General features: G+C 37.9%; 1 protein-coding gene across 3 annotated transcripts in view; it reads right to left on the bottom strand.

Annotated features, from left to right (window-relative positions):
• Positions 1-895: 895 nt before the first annotated feature.
• SYT16 (synaptotagmin 16) overlaps positions 896-16,513 on the bottom strand; it is a 212,661-nt gene continuing 197,043 nt past the window's right edge. For all 3 annotated transcript variants that reach the window (XM_064486011.1, XM_064486010.1, XM_010976672.3), the window contains one exon: positions 896-8,778. In XM_064486011.1, the coding sequence (XP_064342081.1) occupies positions 8,465-8,778 (314 nt within the window). In that variant the 3' untranslated portion in view covers positions 896-8,464. The remainder of the gene's footprint in view (positions 8,779-16,513) is intronic.

Here is a 16,513-nt window from a genome sequence, read left to right as displayed (position 1 = left end):
TGATTTTGTTTCTTCTCTCCAAATGTAAAATCAGCTCAGTATCACATAGGTGAAACTGATTCCAGACTGCAAGGTACTACATTTTATTTGATGAATCACGGGAATCAACCCAACTATGTTCCTTGAGATCAGGCACATTAACAAAATGTAACGTAGCAATTAGAACCGCAAATAGAAGCAAAAAGAGGATAAACAAACTGGTACGTCCAGACAATGGTATATTACTATTCGGCGCTAGGAAGAAATGAGCTATCAAGCCATGAAAAGCCATGGAGGAAACAAATCCATATTACTAAATGAAAGAAGCCAATCTGAAAAGACCACACACTGGATCATTCCAACTATATGCCATTCTGGAAAAGGCAGAATTACAGAAACAGTAAAAAGATCACTGGTTGCCAAGGGTTAGCAGGCAGGGATGAATAGGTTCATGAAAGGACTTTTAAGGTAGTGACACACCAAGAATGGATCTTAATGTAAACTACGGACTTTGGGTGGTAATGATGTGTCAATACAAGTTCACCCATAGTAACAGTTGTACCCACGCAGGTGGGGGATGGGGATAGTGGCGGGGGGGGGGTGTCTTACAAGCATGGGGGAAGAGGATATAAGGGAACTATACACTTTCTGCCCTGTTCTGCTTTGAACCTGAAATTGCTTTAAAAATTAAGTTTATCTCTTTAAAAATAAATAGAGCACAAAGACCATCATGTTTTTTCCTGAAAATAGAGGTCAAATCTTATTCCAAAAAATACTACAGAAATTTCTCAGTTACTGTAAAGTATGCAAATACTAACTTCTTATTCACAGACTTAAAATAATAGAATCTTCAATAAAACTACATTTAAAATACTAGAAAAGACTGTTCTATAACAATAAAAAATAATTCCTAGCTGCATTAGTATAGTGGCATAATAAAAGAGCGTTATATTTTGAGGTAGCTGTAAATTAATAAACATTATCACAGTCCACAAGGGAATGTGGCAACATTAGTAAAATTTGCAGGAGGTGCCAACTATAAAGAACTTGACCAAGAAACTCTTGAGAGACGTGCAGACTTAGAATGTGAATATAGAAAAAACTTACGTGGAAATATTATTTTAGTGTACAAGTTCCTCACCAAGTAGACTTTTTATTAGCAGCCTTCTGATATCTTTTTCCAAATATCAAGGTCTTTACGAAATAAGACATGCTAATGTTTTTTATTACGGGCCATCAACTGGACAACACTCTGTCTTCAGTAAGAATTTTTAGGCCACCAAACATTCTGACTTCATTTAACTCACATGGATTGGAACATGTGTAGTAGGTATGTGAGAGAAGTTTTTATGCTGTTAAGAATTAGAAGTATTAAGTCTGCTGGGAAAAAAAACCCATTTTTGCCTCCTGTTACAAAATTGAAGGCATTGAGAGTTAGATTCACATGATTTTAAATTGTTTGAGACTAGAAGACACAATTATTGGCCTACCTGCCAAGGTAGGGACACCCCCACTGTTGACCTTAACCCATTTCATAGGATGCCCCAAATGTGTTTAGTGTATAGTATCTAAGACGCGTTTTAATCAAAAGAAACAGAGAAGTAAGCAGGGATCTTTGTTCACACCATCACCCCTTTATCTAGCTGCTACTGTCTCCAGCTCACTTTTTCAAAATGGTAAAACGTAGCAATGCCTTTCAACTATTAAAACACTGAGCTTAGAAGAACTGTGTCACATCTGTTTGTATAGACCTAGCGTTCCAGGGTCTAACTTACTTCCTTGCAAAGGGCATTCAATATTCAATTCTATAAATAAAATATATTAAATACCCAACTTCTATTTCATGCTATAATTCATTACATTACTGGAATGGAACGCTGTATTTCTTCCTTCAGAGGCAAAACATACCCATTTATTTTGAAGGGAAGCATAGACTGACAAGTGTATTTATTTCTTAACTAGAGTCAGAGTAGTAACTCACTTTCCTTAAATTCTCTCCCTTTCAAGGGGGGAGGAAGGGACGGGGGAAGATACCCAACAATTAAAGGATAATAAAAGATCTTACTGTTTGCCTAGAGTTCTTAGCAGAATCCAGTAAAAAAAAATGTATATATATATTTAGAAACAAAAATGATTGTTGAGCTTAAGATGTTTTATTCATCTGTCCTTCTCCAGCCCGTAGCCCAGAGTCTAGGACATAATATACTTAACATTGTTTGAATGAATAAATTTTATATAAACTAAAACAATAAAAGAGAGCAAGTAGATACTTGAAGGGGAAAGTGAAGTAAACAAAAATACAGCATAAATATGGTGATACCAATGGGAAGACAGCCTCCTCACCATCTTCAAAATAGACTTGGTAACACTGTCACCCAAAGGCATGATGTAAAAACTCCCATGGAGACACCTAAGGGCAGCATCAGCGAGCAATGGAGAGCAGGTAGCGTGGTTTTATTCTATGAGTTTCCATCGGCCTCCATGCCTGCCTCTGAGTTGTTTCTGTAAAGCCTCCAGCTGTTTCACAGGTTCCACAGTGGCTATAAATATAGCTGATGATTGTCTGGGTGTCTAGGATACTGCTTTGTGACCCGAGGGAAACAAAAACAGTCAAAGCACCACGCCAGAGGAAACTTACCTGGAGCCTGCAGGCATCCCCAAAGTCACCTAAACAAAGCCCCGCTGGCCGGAGAAAGCCTATGATGCAGAGAAAAAGCAATGTGGAAAATGTCCAAAGGGGAAGAGGGCAGGCCTGGAGGGCTGTTATTGTTGATCCTGTTTGGAGGTTACATGTAAAATATCAGCCTTAGACGGAACTTTATAAAGGCTGACTTCCTGGATGCCCTGCCGTTCTCCTGCAGTTAGAACCCACAGCTCATGCAGACGTTTCTATTTTAAAAGACTTCCAACGTTGATGACTCTGTGATCTCGCTTGGCGACTCCCCCTGCAATGTGACCACGGCAAACTCCAAGTCCCGGGCTTCCCAGGTGTTTTCTCCAATAAATCAAATGAGTATGTTTCACCTATTTTCAGTAACTCACAACAGGGAGCTTGACTTGCTATGGTACATGAGCAGACTAACTGTACAACTGTATGCTGATAAGCATTGTTTTTATTGTGAATAAGTGCTCTAAAGTATAGTCATAGCCCTCCAAAAAGACTGTAAGTTCTATGCCACCCCAAAGAGCATGGTGCTAGACACATTGTAAACTAATGCAAAACCCCCTTCAGATCTAAGTTAAACTCTCTTGACTTGATTTAGGTGGAAGCTCTGACTCTGCCAACATAGTCAAGAAGAAAGGGAGTTAGTCATCCTCTTGGTAAGAGCTCTTTACGTTCTGGATAACTGTTTCTAGAAATCACTCCTCAGCCTTCTCCACACCCACTCAACCCCTTTAACTTCCCTACATGCTGAGTTATTCCCAGCCGAAACCCCTAAGCTAAGTGATTCTTCTCCAGCTTCATGTTGCTCCTGAACTGAGCATCCTAGAACTTGAGTCAGCACTTTGGCAATTTGGCAACGTCGGGAATGAGACCTCACACTTCCCCATCCCAGAACCTCCCTCAGTTTAAAACCAGAAGTAACGCATGACTGGTTCATGGCACCTGGTTACCCACCACGTGAGGAGGACTGCTGCTGACCACTTTCTCAGATCAAATGTCCACAAAGGCTATTCTCAGTTCTTAAGGTTTGAACACTGGAGGACAACTGAACACGTTTTCTCTTACATCAAGTCACTCTTCAAAGCCATTTTAAAAAGGAGTTAGTATCAACCCTGATAGAATTCCTTTCGTTATGACCTCTGAAAGGAAACAGTAATAAATAATTGGCCCTAAATATTACGTCTCAGTTGAACAGTTACGTAAGTTTTGATAGCTGACTAGATCATTTAAAAATTTTTACCTCTAAGGATATAAAATGAATATATAAGCCAAAAAAAAAAAAAAGAATTCTGTCCATGAACCAAGGTGGATAAAAGACAAGATTTGGTTATTATACCTTATTGGGAATTTATTAAGACTCCATTTCCTCCACATACCAGGCTTATCTCGATTAGGTTGCCCAAATTCAGACTAGCTTCATATGCTCAGGCTTATCTCGATTAGGTTGCCCCAAATTCAGACTAGCTTCATATGCTCAGCCTTATTAAAATATCTGAGAACTGTTCTTACTTTTTCTCTAGTATTACTTTTATTTTCACTAGAAAGAGAAATGACTCTAAATGCATTTTTCTTTTTTAATTGTGATTGTGAGGAGAGAATATTGAATGGTTACTACATGCCAATCTCTATGCTTTTATTTCATTAAAAAAAAAACCTGTTGAGGTAGGCATTATTCCCATTTTCCAACTGAATAAACAGGGGAACAGTCTGGTTAAGTGACTCTCATAAGGCCACACACTAGGCAGAGCAGCACCCCAATCCAGGCTGAGACTACAGCCTGTGCCAACTTCTCTGAGTTGTGTTAGATCAATTTCATTTCCCCAGCTTTAAATATTTCCCAAAATTCCACAAGTTGTGAAAAATGATGGCTAATTAATCTCAAATGGTTTAATGGGTAATCTCTTTTGGTTTATACGTGTTCACTTTTCTTGCATATATGCAGTAGATGTTTGAAGTTATCAAGCGTATTTCTTTATTCTTTAATTCTTCCACACCCGTGCTATATACTTTGTTCTATAGTTTTGCTTTGCTTTTTCCTTTGGAACATATGATTTTTAATATAGTAAAAAACACTTTTGCCATTTCAAGATTATCTATCATTTGCTTGTACTGTGGATCAAGCAGAATGGACTGTTCTTTAGTCACAGCTTCCTCAAGTGTAAAAGGAGATAGCTCTTAGTCCTGTTTCTTTATCATTAAAGGCTATGCCCACCTTTGGTTTTATGTCGTCTACAAATAATCCTTTCCTACTCTCTTTCCTGATTTTCATGTACTAAGCCCTCTGCTGCAAAAGGATAGGCAGGCTTTTGAGAAATCTCCAGTTCCATGGTCCATAGGGGACTATCAATTTAATCAATTCAGTGGCTTATCAGGGAAGCATTTTCACTTAACCAGATGGGAGTTTCAACTTAAATAATGCATTACATGAAAAGAAAAGAGTTCGGGTTGTCAGAGAAGACAGTACAGCCAGGATGTAAAACACAGTGACTGACCAAGAGGTATTAACAATTTGTAAAATTCTGTGAACGTTACATGTTGCAAAGGCAGAGGCTGGGTTTCAGGCTCACTGGAGCCACGACGCATCCTGGAGAATGTCAACGTTTGATGTCACTCAGTTACTGGCACTGAAGGAGATGTGAGTGAACAGTGCCTAAAGTGAGTAACAATATAGTACCATGCCTTCTTTTTCCCTTGCCATCGTGGCTAGGATTCTTTCTCAAACTTCGTACAGGTGGAATGCCAAGTCTAGTACATCCCAAAGCATTACAAGCTCCTTTTCTGTTAAGAGAGGCAAGACCTCCCACCACCACAGTTATGCAATGTCAGCAAAAAGAGGGCCCAGAACAAGTGGGCATCACACTGGGAGCCAGTGAAGGAGAGAAGTGAGAGCAGGTGCTCGGCTGCCTGGTGAATGGCCCATTTAAAAATTCAACAATGGTCAGAGGGGCACAGGGAACACCAGAGCCACCACTGTGATTGGTCAGACAAGCACTTCTCCATTCAGGGTAAATTCATACCCTGAAAGAAAGCACGCTATAAACCAGATTTTCACAAACCCAGTGCATCCTGTACCCTCCACAATATTATTTTAAAAGCATTCTCTTCAGGAAAAATCATGGAAAGAACTACTCAAATACCAGAGCTTCTTCAATTTCGTATGTCCCTCTGAGATATTAACTAGACAAAATAGGCAAAAGCAGCTTATTTTTTGCTGCAGAACCAACTAATTATCTTTCATAACTCTTTTGAAAAGCAAATGTAGATGTAAAAGCTTGAGTGAAAAACATGTTAAATATATTGCATCTAGACTTTGCCAAGAAAATAAGGAAATTTAAGTGCACAAAATGGAAAGATTTTACTGAACCAGAATTTCAAATCAATGTAAAAAAAAATTCAGCCTCATATTTTCACGTATCTTGTCATTAGCATTTTACATTTATACAATCGCTGAAGGGTGAATGTTGCTGCATATTCAAGATGTACATGCATCCTACATGGTGAGGAGCACCAACAGAGGAAAATTATACAAATGAAAAGTGCTTTTCAGGCATCCCTTCCCTTAAAGTTTCTGTAAACTGTATCATAAGTGACTATTAGAAAGCAGATCAAACACACAAGGATCTCTTCACCCCACCAGTAGAAAACCTTAAAAATGGTGGGTACAAGGCAGCAGAAAATGAAGTATAGGTGATTATTAAGTACCAAGAGACAAGGGATGCAGCAAAACAGAGCAGGAAGATAGGAGGAGGAAAAACCCAGGCCTGTCTGTACAATATATGCAGATTTTTTTCAAATGTAAATTTTAAAGTGAATGCTGCTTTTATGTTCCTGCAGAAAGGAACACGTCACAAGGCTGCTCTACTTCCCTTTAAGCCCAAGCGCATAAAGAGAGTAAGGGATGTGAAAAGCCAATTCTTCGTGCTGCTACTTAATCAATTGCACTCAGTTCTATTCGATGACACAGCCACACTGAAAGACCACTCAGCAGTTAATGGATATCATGTTGGAAAAGCACTTTGAGGTCTTGCAAATAAAGGGAGGGTGACAAAGGAGCATGGTTTTATTACTGACTCCTAATACCTGAGCCGCACGATATATGAAACTCCAATGAGCTGAAAAAGAAATGAAGATATTCATTTATTTTTCTCATTCTGATTCTTCCATATGAAATCAGTTCTTTCAAAAGCATGAAATCACAGTAGAGTTATCCTGTGTCCTCATCTGGGCTTGTCAGAAGAACCATCACACATTGTAAGGAATAAATATGTGCTTCAAGTGTTACTGCCTACGTTTACAATCTGTCAAAATGTAGAGCTGAGGAGGAGTTATGTGTTTTTAACTGTATACATCCATCACTAGCTATCACTCTTCCCACAGACAGAAGAAAGTCAACAATGAAACATAAAAGCTAAAAATAAGTGACTGAGCAATTGCTCAGAAGAGCTGCACACTGGGCTCGGTGTTCCATGTACACACAATCCTTCCCTTTTTGGTTTTTTTTCTTTTTTTACTCCAGCCAACCTAAAGTAATTGAGATTAAGGGCTCAGATCTCAAAAAAATAAACAGGCAGTGCAAAAACATATAAAAGTCAGAAGGAACATTTCATGCTCATAACCATACATGATCAGTCTTTGGAATGGCATGTGCCCAGAATCCAAGTGGTGAGTAACATATGTTGCTGCAAATACCTTGAAAAATGACAATTATAGGCACTGCAAATGCTCTAAGAAGAATTAGTGGCATTCCTAACAAGCCGAAAGTATTCTTTACTCACAGGTATATAATATGCTGATTTCTAAGAGTCAATCAAATCAACATTTATTAAAGACCCACTCAATACAATTTACTATGCTCTGATGATGAAATATATTGCATAAAAAAGCATGGGATACATGCTGATGCACAATTAAAATATATGAATGAGTATGTATTATTGAATATAGAAAATGTATAATCTCAGAGGAGAACACTAGATTCAGAAAAATTAATAGATCCATGACTGAAAACAGGTTTTTTTCCTCACTCTGTAAGAATTTATTAGGTGAGAAAAACAGCATTAAAAACCTTGAAAGTTTTCAGTTTGAAATCTGACATATTCAAAAGGAGACACGTTGTCTTTAATTTAACAGTGGTTTTTGAGTTCTCTTTTAGTTTCAGAAGGGTTCACCTAACCAAATCTCATAGGAAACCATAGAATATAAGTGAGATAAAAAGAGGTATTTAATTCATACAAATTTGCTTTATAAGTGCAAGTTTATAACATTTGTTTGTTAGGCAAATAAATGAAAGGGTTTGTTTTTTATAAAGAGAAAAATGTGAAAAATTATGGATGACAGTTACTTTTTTATGAGACTTGGCATCAGATTCATTTCTGTATTTTGGAGTGTTTTGCACCATATTAAGAAAATTCTGATTCCTACACACAAATGGTTTCAAACAGTGACATTTAACAGCTTCCTTGCAATCTCAGGTTACTCTTTAAGCAGAGATGGCCAGGGAAGCATCATCCCATAACCTGAAACAGAACTCAATAACCTATTAACACAAATTAACTCATCTTCATTCATCTCAACCACAGGAACAACTCCCATGAAGTGTACTCAATGGTGTACATGGGTTTTTTAAAAATTAAATCCAAATCAAATCTTTGAGAAACCCAGAAGTGCCCGCCATCCCCAGAATGTCCCAGGGTTTAGTAGAATCCAATCCCTATTTAAAGCCTGTCTCTAAAAAGCCTGCCAGCACCCACTGAGTTGGTATCAGGAATCAAAACACACATCACCAGGGTGGGCGTGGCCCGCCAACACCTGTTGGCAAACCTAGGATTCGAGCAAGGAGTGCCACCTGCAGACCTGCTGCCCTTTGGTCTCCTTCATTTCCTCCCAATGGTCTTGTTCCTCTTCTCCACTACTGTTCTGGCCCAGAGCAATCCAGCCAATCATCTCCTTACGCTTCATGGCACGCCTGTTATACACAGAAATCATCAATGTGACATCAGAGAGCTGAAAGAGGGCCACCTGGAAAACAAAGGTCTCCTTATAGACAGGATTGGGCTGACTGCGCCGGATGGATGTCTTGCAGCGGGACATCTCTTGACCCACAGAATTGAGGAGAAAGAGCTTTCCATACGTATCTAAGGAAGAGACAATGGAAACGAGAAAACATCAGTGTCTTCTGCTTTGCTAGTTTAACTGTAATATCTACGTGGGCTGTAATTTTTCCCTTTTTAACACACTGAATGGATCAGCATCTTTAGGCTTGGTACTTGCTGGAGGAGTAATGCATCTTACATGAACTCTTCAGGAAAGGGATTGTTACCTTCTATGCTCACTGGTTCGTGCAGCCCACTCTGGAGCACCTCACTTGATTAGAAGCTCTACATGTGCAGGGGTGTAGACACGCATGGGCGTGTGTGCAAGGGTGTCTGTGGACACACACAGTTCTTCATCCACCTGCTATCTATGTAACAAGCTAAAGATACCCATCATGATCTATGTGTTTTTCTTTTCATGATCAAAATACTGTTTATGCCTAGATTGAACAGTCTCTCTTCTTCTCACTCTCTACATATTGTTTGGACCCTCTCATCCACTTAGTGACAACTACCCAATCTGTATCTCTAGCCTAAACTTCTCTCTCAAGCTCAAGAACCACGTGAATACCACATTTCTTCCTATGGAATCCCACACACATCTCACATTCATCATGTCTCCAACGCTTAAAAACTCGCTGCTTCAATTGTCCCTAACTCTCTATCCTCCACTCAAGTATCCAAATCAGAACTCAGGACTACATTTTTGACAGGACTGGCTTCCTTGCCCCTAGCCCAGCCAATCAGTCACCAAGTTCTGTTGATTCTACCTCCTTAATAGCTTCCAAATCCACCCACTTCTTTCCATCCCCAAAGCCACTGAACCCTCAGTGTACACCATCAGCTCAGGTCACCAGCATCTCTCACTTGCATCATTGCTTGTATCCTCACTGATCTCCAGTCGCTGGACTGCCCAATCCCAGAGTCAGAGGGATCTTTGTAAAATGCAGATCTGGTTGTGTCACTCTCAGTAACAAACAAAGACTAAACCTTCAATACATCCCACTAGTCTCAGGATAAAAACTAAATTTCTCGGTAGAGACTGCATACCATGACTCTTTTATCTTCCAGTTTCATTGTGCACCACCATTGTGTTTATACACTTCAGTCCCACTACCCTGAACTACCTTCATCCCTCCAACCCACCCTGCCCTCTTTCCCTCGCACTTCCTCACAAATTATACGTGCCCTGAGGTCCCCAATGATATCCACCTCCACGTGGTTATTCATTCTATTTATTTGTTCAGTTTGGATGTCACTCCATCCAGGAATATTTGCTGACTGCTTTCCCTCACCCTGACCATCTATAGGCTCCACCAAAATCTAGTTTTAGCCTCTCTCAGCACTTACTACCCAGTATTACTATTGCATATTTACTTTTCTGCAAGACTGTCAGTTTCCCAATGGTAGAAAGAGGGATTGCCGTGTTTACCACTGTACCCCCATGCCTGGTGTAGCATCTAACATGTGAAAGACACTTACTAAATATTAAATATTTTGTAATGAATGCTTGTGACTATCCAGGAGGCTCACTCTTCTTTTTCTTTGGGTCTCAAGTCCTCAGACTTTTAAAATGCAGCTAACCCCTCATTTTATAACCCCTGCACTAGGATGCTATGAGATGCTGACTAGCATCACATGTTAAGTCATTTATAGAAAGGAAGTATTAACATAGACTATTTTGCTAAGATTCCTGAATGGATAATTACCAATAAAATTATCTCCTACAATAAATTAAATGATTTTAATAAAAATATAATAAAAAATAATTATCAATTTCTTGACCCTCTCTAAACTACAAACTTTTACCACTAATTTGTGTGTGTCCTATCCTAAAAAAATCTAAATGTCCAGTATTTCCTGAATTTTATCATCCTGTACATTCTGTTCAACACAGGCTAAAAGCTGATTAGTGTTGACTGCTCACTTTCCCACCTAACAACCAGTCAAACTTTTTAAAGTGTAAACCCAGATCTCTGTAATTTGCCGTTCTCTACAAGCGCATTGTAAGATAGCAAACAAATTACAACCTGCAGTTTCCTTTCTATGTTGATCTTTTTCTATTCCGGTTTGATGTGTTATTTTATGCACTTATCTGCTGAGAAACACAAGGTGTGAAATTACACTTCAGGTGTGAAAACACTTCTCTCTCTCAGAAACAGGGCTCTCCACTCTTCCAACTGCTCTGCGGAAAAAGCTGTCAGAAAACCGACGATGGGGGAGTAAAAGTGTGTTTCTGCAGCTGTACAGCTACATGGTTCCTCAAGGAAAAGCTCAATCCAGTTACCAAACTGCCCTGGCGATTCTGCCGCCAGTTATGGCAGTGGGAATGGAAATTCATCTTGCAGACAAAGACCGGCTCATTTCAGAACGAGAGCAATTTCAAGCTTCATCCTGTCAGGAGATCATTTTCTAATCACAAGAAAGGCTATTTACTACCAGACCACCATCAGTGAAGCTGAATTGTATGAGTGTGACAAAAAGGGAAAATAATAATTTTATAAACAATCCAGTCTGAGGACACCTGACCAGAAGAAGAGAACTGCTGCTGATTGTTCCAGCTCTAAAGGGAATCTTTTTATCAGCGGTAATCATGTGCCGGAGCAAAGGCTGTGCCCAGAAAATTCTACTTGTGAGAAACAGTGGGGAGCAAGGCTGGGGTCTTTGGGGGCTCAATGACTTATTCTGATGAGCACAAATCAGAATGGAAGAGAAAGGGTCAAGGAAATATACAACTTAACTGAGCTCTGTTGTAATTCTTTGGAATTGATAATACTTGCTGCAGAACAACACTGAGCAATATTTTATTTTCTGATGATGAGTCAGATGCCTCTCAGTGTCTCTAGCAACTCAAAACCAGCATTAAAAAACTGAATGGGAAATTGTGGTATATTTATACAATGGAATACTACTCAGCCATAAAAAATGATAAAACAATGCCATTTGCAGCAACATGGATGGCCCTGGAGAATGTCATTCTAAGTAAAGTAAGCCTGAAAGAGAAAGAAAAATACCATATGATATCACTCATATGTAGAATCTAAAAAAGAAAAAGGCAAATTAACTTATATATAAAACAGAAACAGACTTTCAGACATAGTATACAGGCTTGTGGTTGCCGGGGGGAGGTGGGTGGGAAGGGATAAACTGGGAGTTCGATATTTGCAGATACTGACTGGTATATATAAAATAGATAAACAAGTTTATGCTGTATAGAACAGGGAAATATATTCAATATCTTATAGTAGCTTACAGTGAAAAATAGTATGAAAATGAATATATGTATATTCATGTATGACTGAAGAATTGTGTTGTACACAAGAAATTGACAAAACATTGTAAACTGACTATACCTCGATAAAAAATTAAAAAAGAAAGAATGAGCAAGAGAAAGAGAGAACATTAAGAAATAGGAAGAAAAAGAAAGAGAAAGAAAGAAAGAAGGAAAGAAGGAAAGAAAGAAAAGAAGAAAAGAAAAGAAAAGAAAAGAAAAGAAAAAAAAGAAAAGAAAAGGAAAGAAAAGAAAAGGAAAGAAAAGAAAAAAAAAGAAAAGAAAAGAAAAGAAAGAAAAGAAAAGAAAAGAAAAGAAAAGAAAAGAAAAGAAAAGAAAAGAAAAGACAAGACAAGACAAGACAAGACAAGACAAGACAAGACGAATAGGTCATAATCCCTTGATAGTCCTGGGTACTGCTCTTCTGACCCAGCCCTGTCAACTGCTCTACAGGTCCCCTGTCTCTTTCTGCATAAAGGAAGATACCACGTGCACCAGAAAAACTGTAACACTACAATATCACCAATCTATCATGGCACCAAAGTATGTCATTTGGAACTCAGAAGTCATTTTTCCAAAGAAACAACATAATACCAAGATGGTTAATTACAGAGCTCATACAAAACACCCGCCGGAGCGCTGCATAATGTTCTACCAAACATACTTAAGACTCAGCCTCAGGGTAGGGGTCAGGGTGGGGCACCACAATTCTCTGGGCAATGATAAGGCATCTGGTCATTTAACCTCCATCTCTTAATTTATTAACAATGATAAAACATTTTCAACATACATAAAAGAGAATAATATTACACATACCCAAATGCCCACCATGTAGACTTGGGATATTTATTTTAGCATTTGTCATATCTACTATAGAGCTTTTTGCTTTTGTTTGATTCTTAGGAAATAAAATACTGTAATGGAAGATCCTTGAGTATTCCTTCTTGATCCTGTTTGGTTTCCTCTCACTAAAGGTAATTCCTATCCTGGATTTGGAGTTTATCATCTTCATGTATGTTTTTAGCCTTTCACTATATAACTAGCTGTAAATAAAGATATCCAAAATATACTTAACAGTATTCTGCACATTAAAAAAGCTATTTAATGTTTTACTGTATGTCTTCCCAAAACTTGCCTTTTTTTCATATAGCATTACATTTTTATATTACCTATACTGATATATACACCTGTGATTCATTTAAGTGTTGTATAGTTTTGTTCCAGTGAATTCATACCACAATTCATTTATCCATTCTCCTAATTAATGAACATTTAATGGTTTATAATAACCAAGAATTGAAAGATATTGATGAACATTTTTCTATATTTTACATTGTAGCAATATTTGAAAATTTCTCTAATACATACCTAGGACTGGTTTGCTGGCTCTTTATAAATTCTAGATACAAAATCTTGTTATTTTGATTGCTAATATCTTCTTGCCTGTGGCTTATCCTTTTGTTTTGTTTATAGTGATTTTTATAGTATAAATACTTTAAATTTGTGTAGTCAGATTTATCAGTGTTTTCCTTTTCAATTGATGCATTAAAAAAATTGTTTAGGAAATCCTACTGGAACTCAATGGTCTCCCACATTTTCTTCTCTGAGTCTGAAGAATTTGTTTTTCACATCTGATCTTTAATCCACCTGAAATTGATCTTTCTGTGTGGTGTGAGGTAGGGATCTAATTATTTTTTCCATGTGGAAAGCATTTTTCATTAAATACTTCATTATCTTCCAACTGATTTGTGATACAATGTTGGTCAGATATCAAGTGTCCAGCTTTAGTGTCTTCCCCTAACTTGATAAGATTAATTATCATCATTTTATAATATGTCTTGATATTTGCTAGGGAGACTCCTTCTATCATCTCTTAAAAAACTATTTTAAAAGTTCTTGCTTAGTTTAACTGGCTCTTGTATATGAATTTGAGAATCAGTTTGTCAAGTTTTATTTTTTAAAAAAGAAAAATACACCCCCCAAGGAACTCTGTGGGGATTTTGACTGGGATTGTACTAGATATATTGATTAATCTGGGGAGAGCTGTTGTTTTTCACAATATAGATTATTCTCACCAATAAACAGTTTTTATCTATTTAGTTTTCTTTTGTGTCTTTCAAAAAGTGTTGTGATTTTTTTCCATAATTTTCTTACTTATCTAATTATTAATGCTATTCTTCAGTACCATAAGTTTGTTAGTGTGTCAAACTCTACTTTCTAACTGTCTCTGATATATTAGAAACATGTTTATATAAAAAACATGTTATTAGTTTAAATTTGTAGATTTTTCTTGTATTTTTTGTATTTATCCATTTTTTCTTAATCTACTGAATTGCCCTGTTGCCAGTCTAATGTTGAGTAACAGTGATGCTAGTGGGAATCCTTATTTTGTTCCTGACTTTAAAGAGAGTTCAGGATTAAGAATGGTGGCTAGTGTCTATCTTCTTAGAATGTACACTATCAAGGTTAAGCAAGTTCCCTTCTGTACCACATATTAGTTGTTGACAGTTAAGACTGTTTACACCTTTCTAAGCTCTTTCCTTTACCAAAGGGACCTAAAGCCTTAATATTACATTCCCCCCGAATCTCCTACCAGTAAGATCCCGATTAGATTCCATTAATGAAAGCTACTTGTATGAGACTGGAAAGTAGAAGGAAAGTGGAAGCCACAATCCTCTACATGCAGCTGAAAGCACGTGCACAGGCCTGAGCAGGTGGCAAAGGGGAGTTCTTACTCACAGTGTCAAACGTCCTTATGGGAATCATCCCTTTCACGTGCACACAGCTCAGATCAGACTAGCATCTTTCCTGTGACGCCTGTACTTCTGGATTTCCTGGAGAGGGCCTTCCTGACCTTCAGACCCCTGCCTTTCCATGCTTAAAACCTTCAACAAACAACTCCTGACTCAAGATACCTACAGTATTTTGTAATTTCCCAACAAAATCTGACTGATACAGTAATTGGTAATCTGAATGGAAATGTTACCAAAATAAAAACATAGGAAAAACCATTGGCCTGGAAGTTGGGTACCAGATGATGAAGAAAATACTATCAGAGGTTAGAATAGTGGAGACCCATCATCCCTATTATGTGATGGTTAAACTGCCACCTGCTATACCTTGGAAGAAGAGCATATGCCTAATGTTTATTGCTCTAAGACTGAAAAACAGAATGTTCAAAGTGTATCTTCTGTATTGCTGACTTCATTTGGGGGGTGGGGAGACGTGAAAAATAAGCTTGGGAAAGAACTGGCCAATGTGTAAGGAAAAACAGAGGATAATGAAATTCAGACTTTTCTGTGGTTGGAACATTTCACTGCTTCTAGACCTCCATAGAGCAAGAGATGGATTTTAAAAGGTGTCGAACAACAAAGGCCCAGTAAACCTTCTCAGGTGAATAATGTGATAGTGATTCAGGTCAAGTATCAAATTAAGGATGTAGGCTCCACATCAGATTTGAGTTGACTGGGCCACGTGACTGAGTTTTGAGTAATGGAATACGAGATGTGATAAATAGTACCTTCAATCACAGCTAGAGTCAACCACTCCCACCCAAGCCAGAAATCTCCCATGCTGTCTCTTCCCCTTCCATGACAACAATGCAGGTCACATTTTGAAAGTAATATCACCTCATTTAATGGAAAGAATCTGTATACCCTGGAGGAGAGTCACCTGCCTGACTTTGGACTGTGATGCAAGGGAGAAACAAACCTTCGCTGGAAGCCACGAGCTCTGCGGGATTTGATACTGCATCATAGCCTTGCCTATACTAACACCCCTTCTATTATTCATCTGCTGTGAGTTATTTTTATCAATAATGGATAGTGCATTTTATCAAAAGCTTATTTCGCAGCTTTTGAGATAATCAGGTTTTCTCATAAATCAGCTGGTATGGTGAACTACACTAGATTTTTCCTAATGTTAAATCATTCTTGCATTCCTGAGCTAAGCCCAATTTGTTGGTAATGAGTATTTTTTCCTCTTATATGTTATGAAGCTAGGTGGGCCCAATATAAACTGCAGTGTATGTGACAGGATGTGAGGATGGGGACAGGGAAAGATTAGGAGGAAGAGAAATATTAATCTAATGTTGTCTCTATCTTTTACATAGCAGTTTTAGTCCCTTTACATTTATTATGATCATGGATATATTTTGATTTATTTTTATTGTTGTGGCTTGTGCTATCTATTCTGTATTTTGCAGGCTTTTAAATATCTTTCTGCTTTCTCTTAGATTAACTGAACTTTCATTTTAATTTATTCCCTCTGCTGGTTAGAAAGTTGGATTAAAATGTTAACATGTACACTTGATTTAACATCTAAAATAAATCAGTACCTCTACCCTCTTTTTAAACAACACGAGGGCCTCAGATTTCTTCAACTTCCATCTCCTCTTTGCATCCTTCGCATCTTTTTATTTCTGCCTAGAATCTCATTTCCACGTTGTTGTTGTGGTCTCGGTACTAGTCGTTGTTTCCTATTGTTGCTGTTTTAGTTTTCTGTAGT

This window comes from Camelus dromedarius, chromosome 5 (genome assembly GCF_036321535.1).
Source record: "Camelus dromedarius isolate mCamDro1 chromosome 5, mCamDro1.pat, whole genome shotgun sequence".
Classification (NCBI taxonomy): domain Eukaryota; kingdom Metazoa; phylum Chordata; class Mammalia; order Artiodactyla; family Camelidae; genus Camelus; species Camelus dromedarius.
Note: the sequence above shows the minus strand (reverse complement) of the source record. Positions and strands in the feature narration are given on the sequence as shown.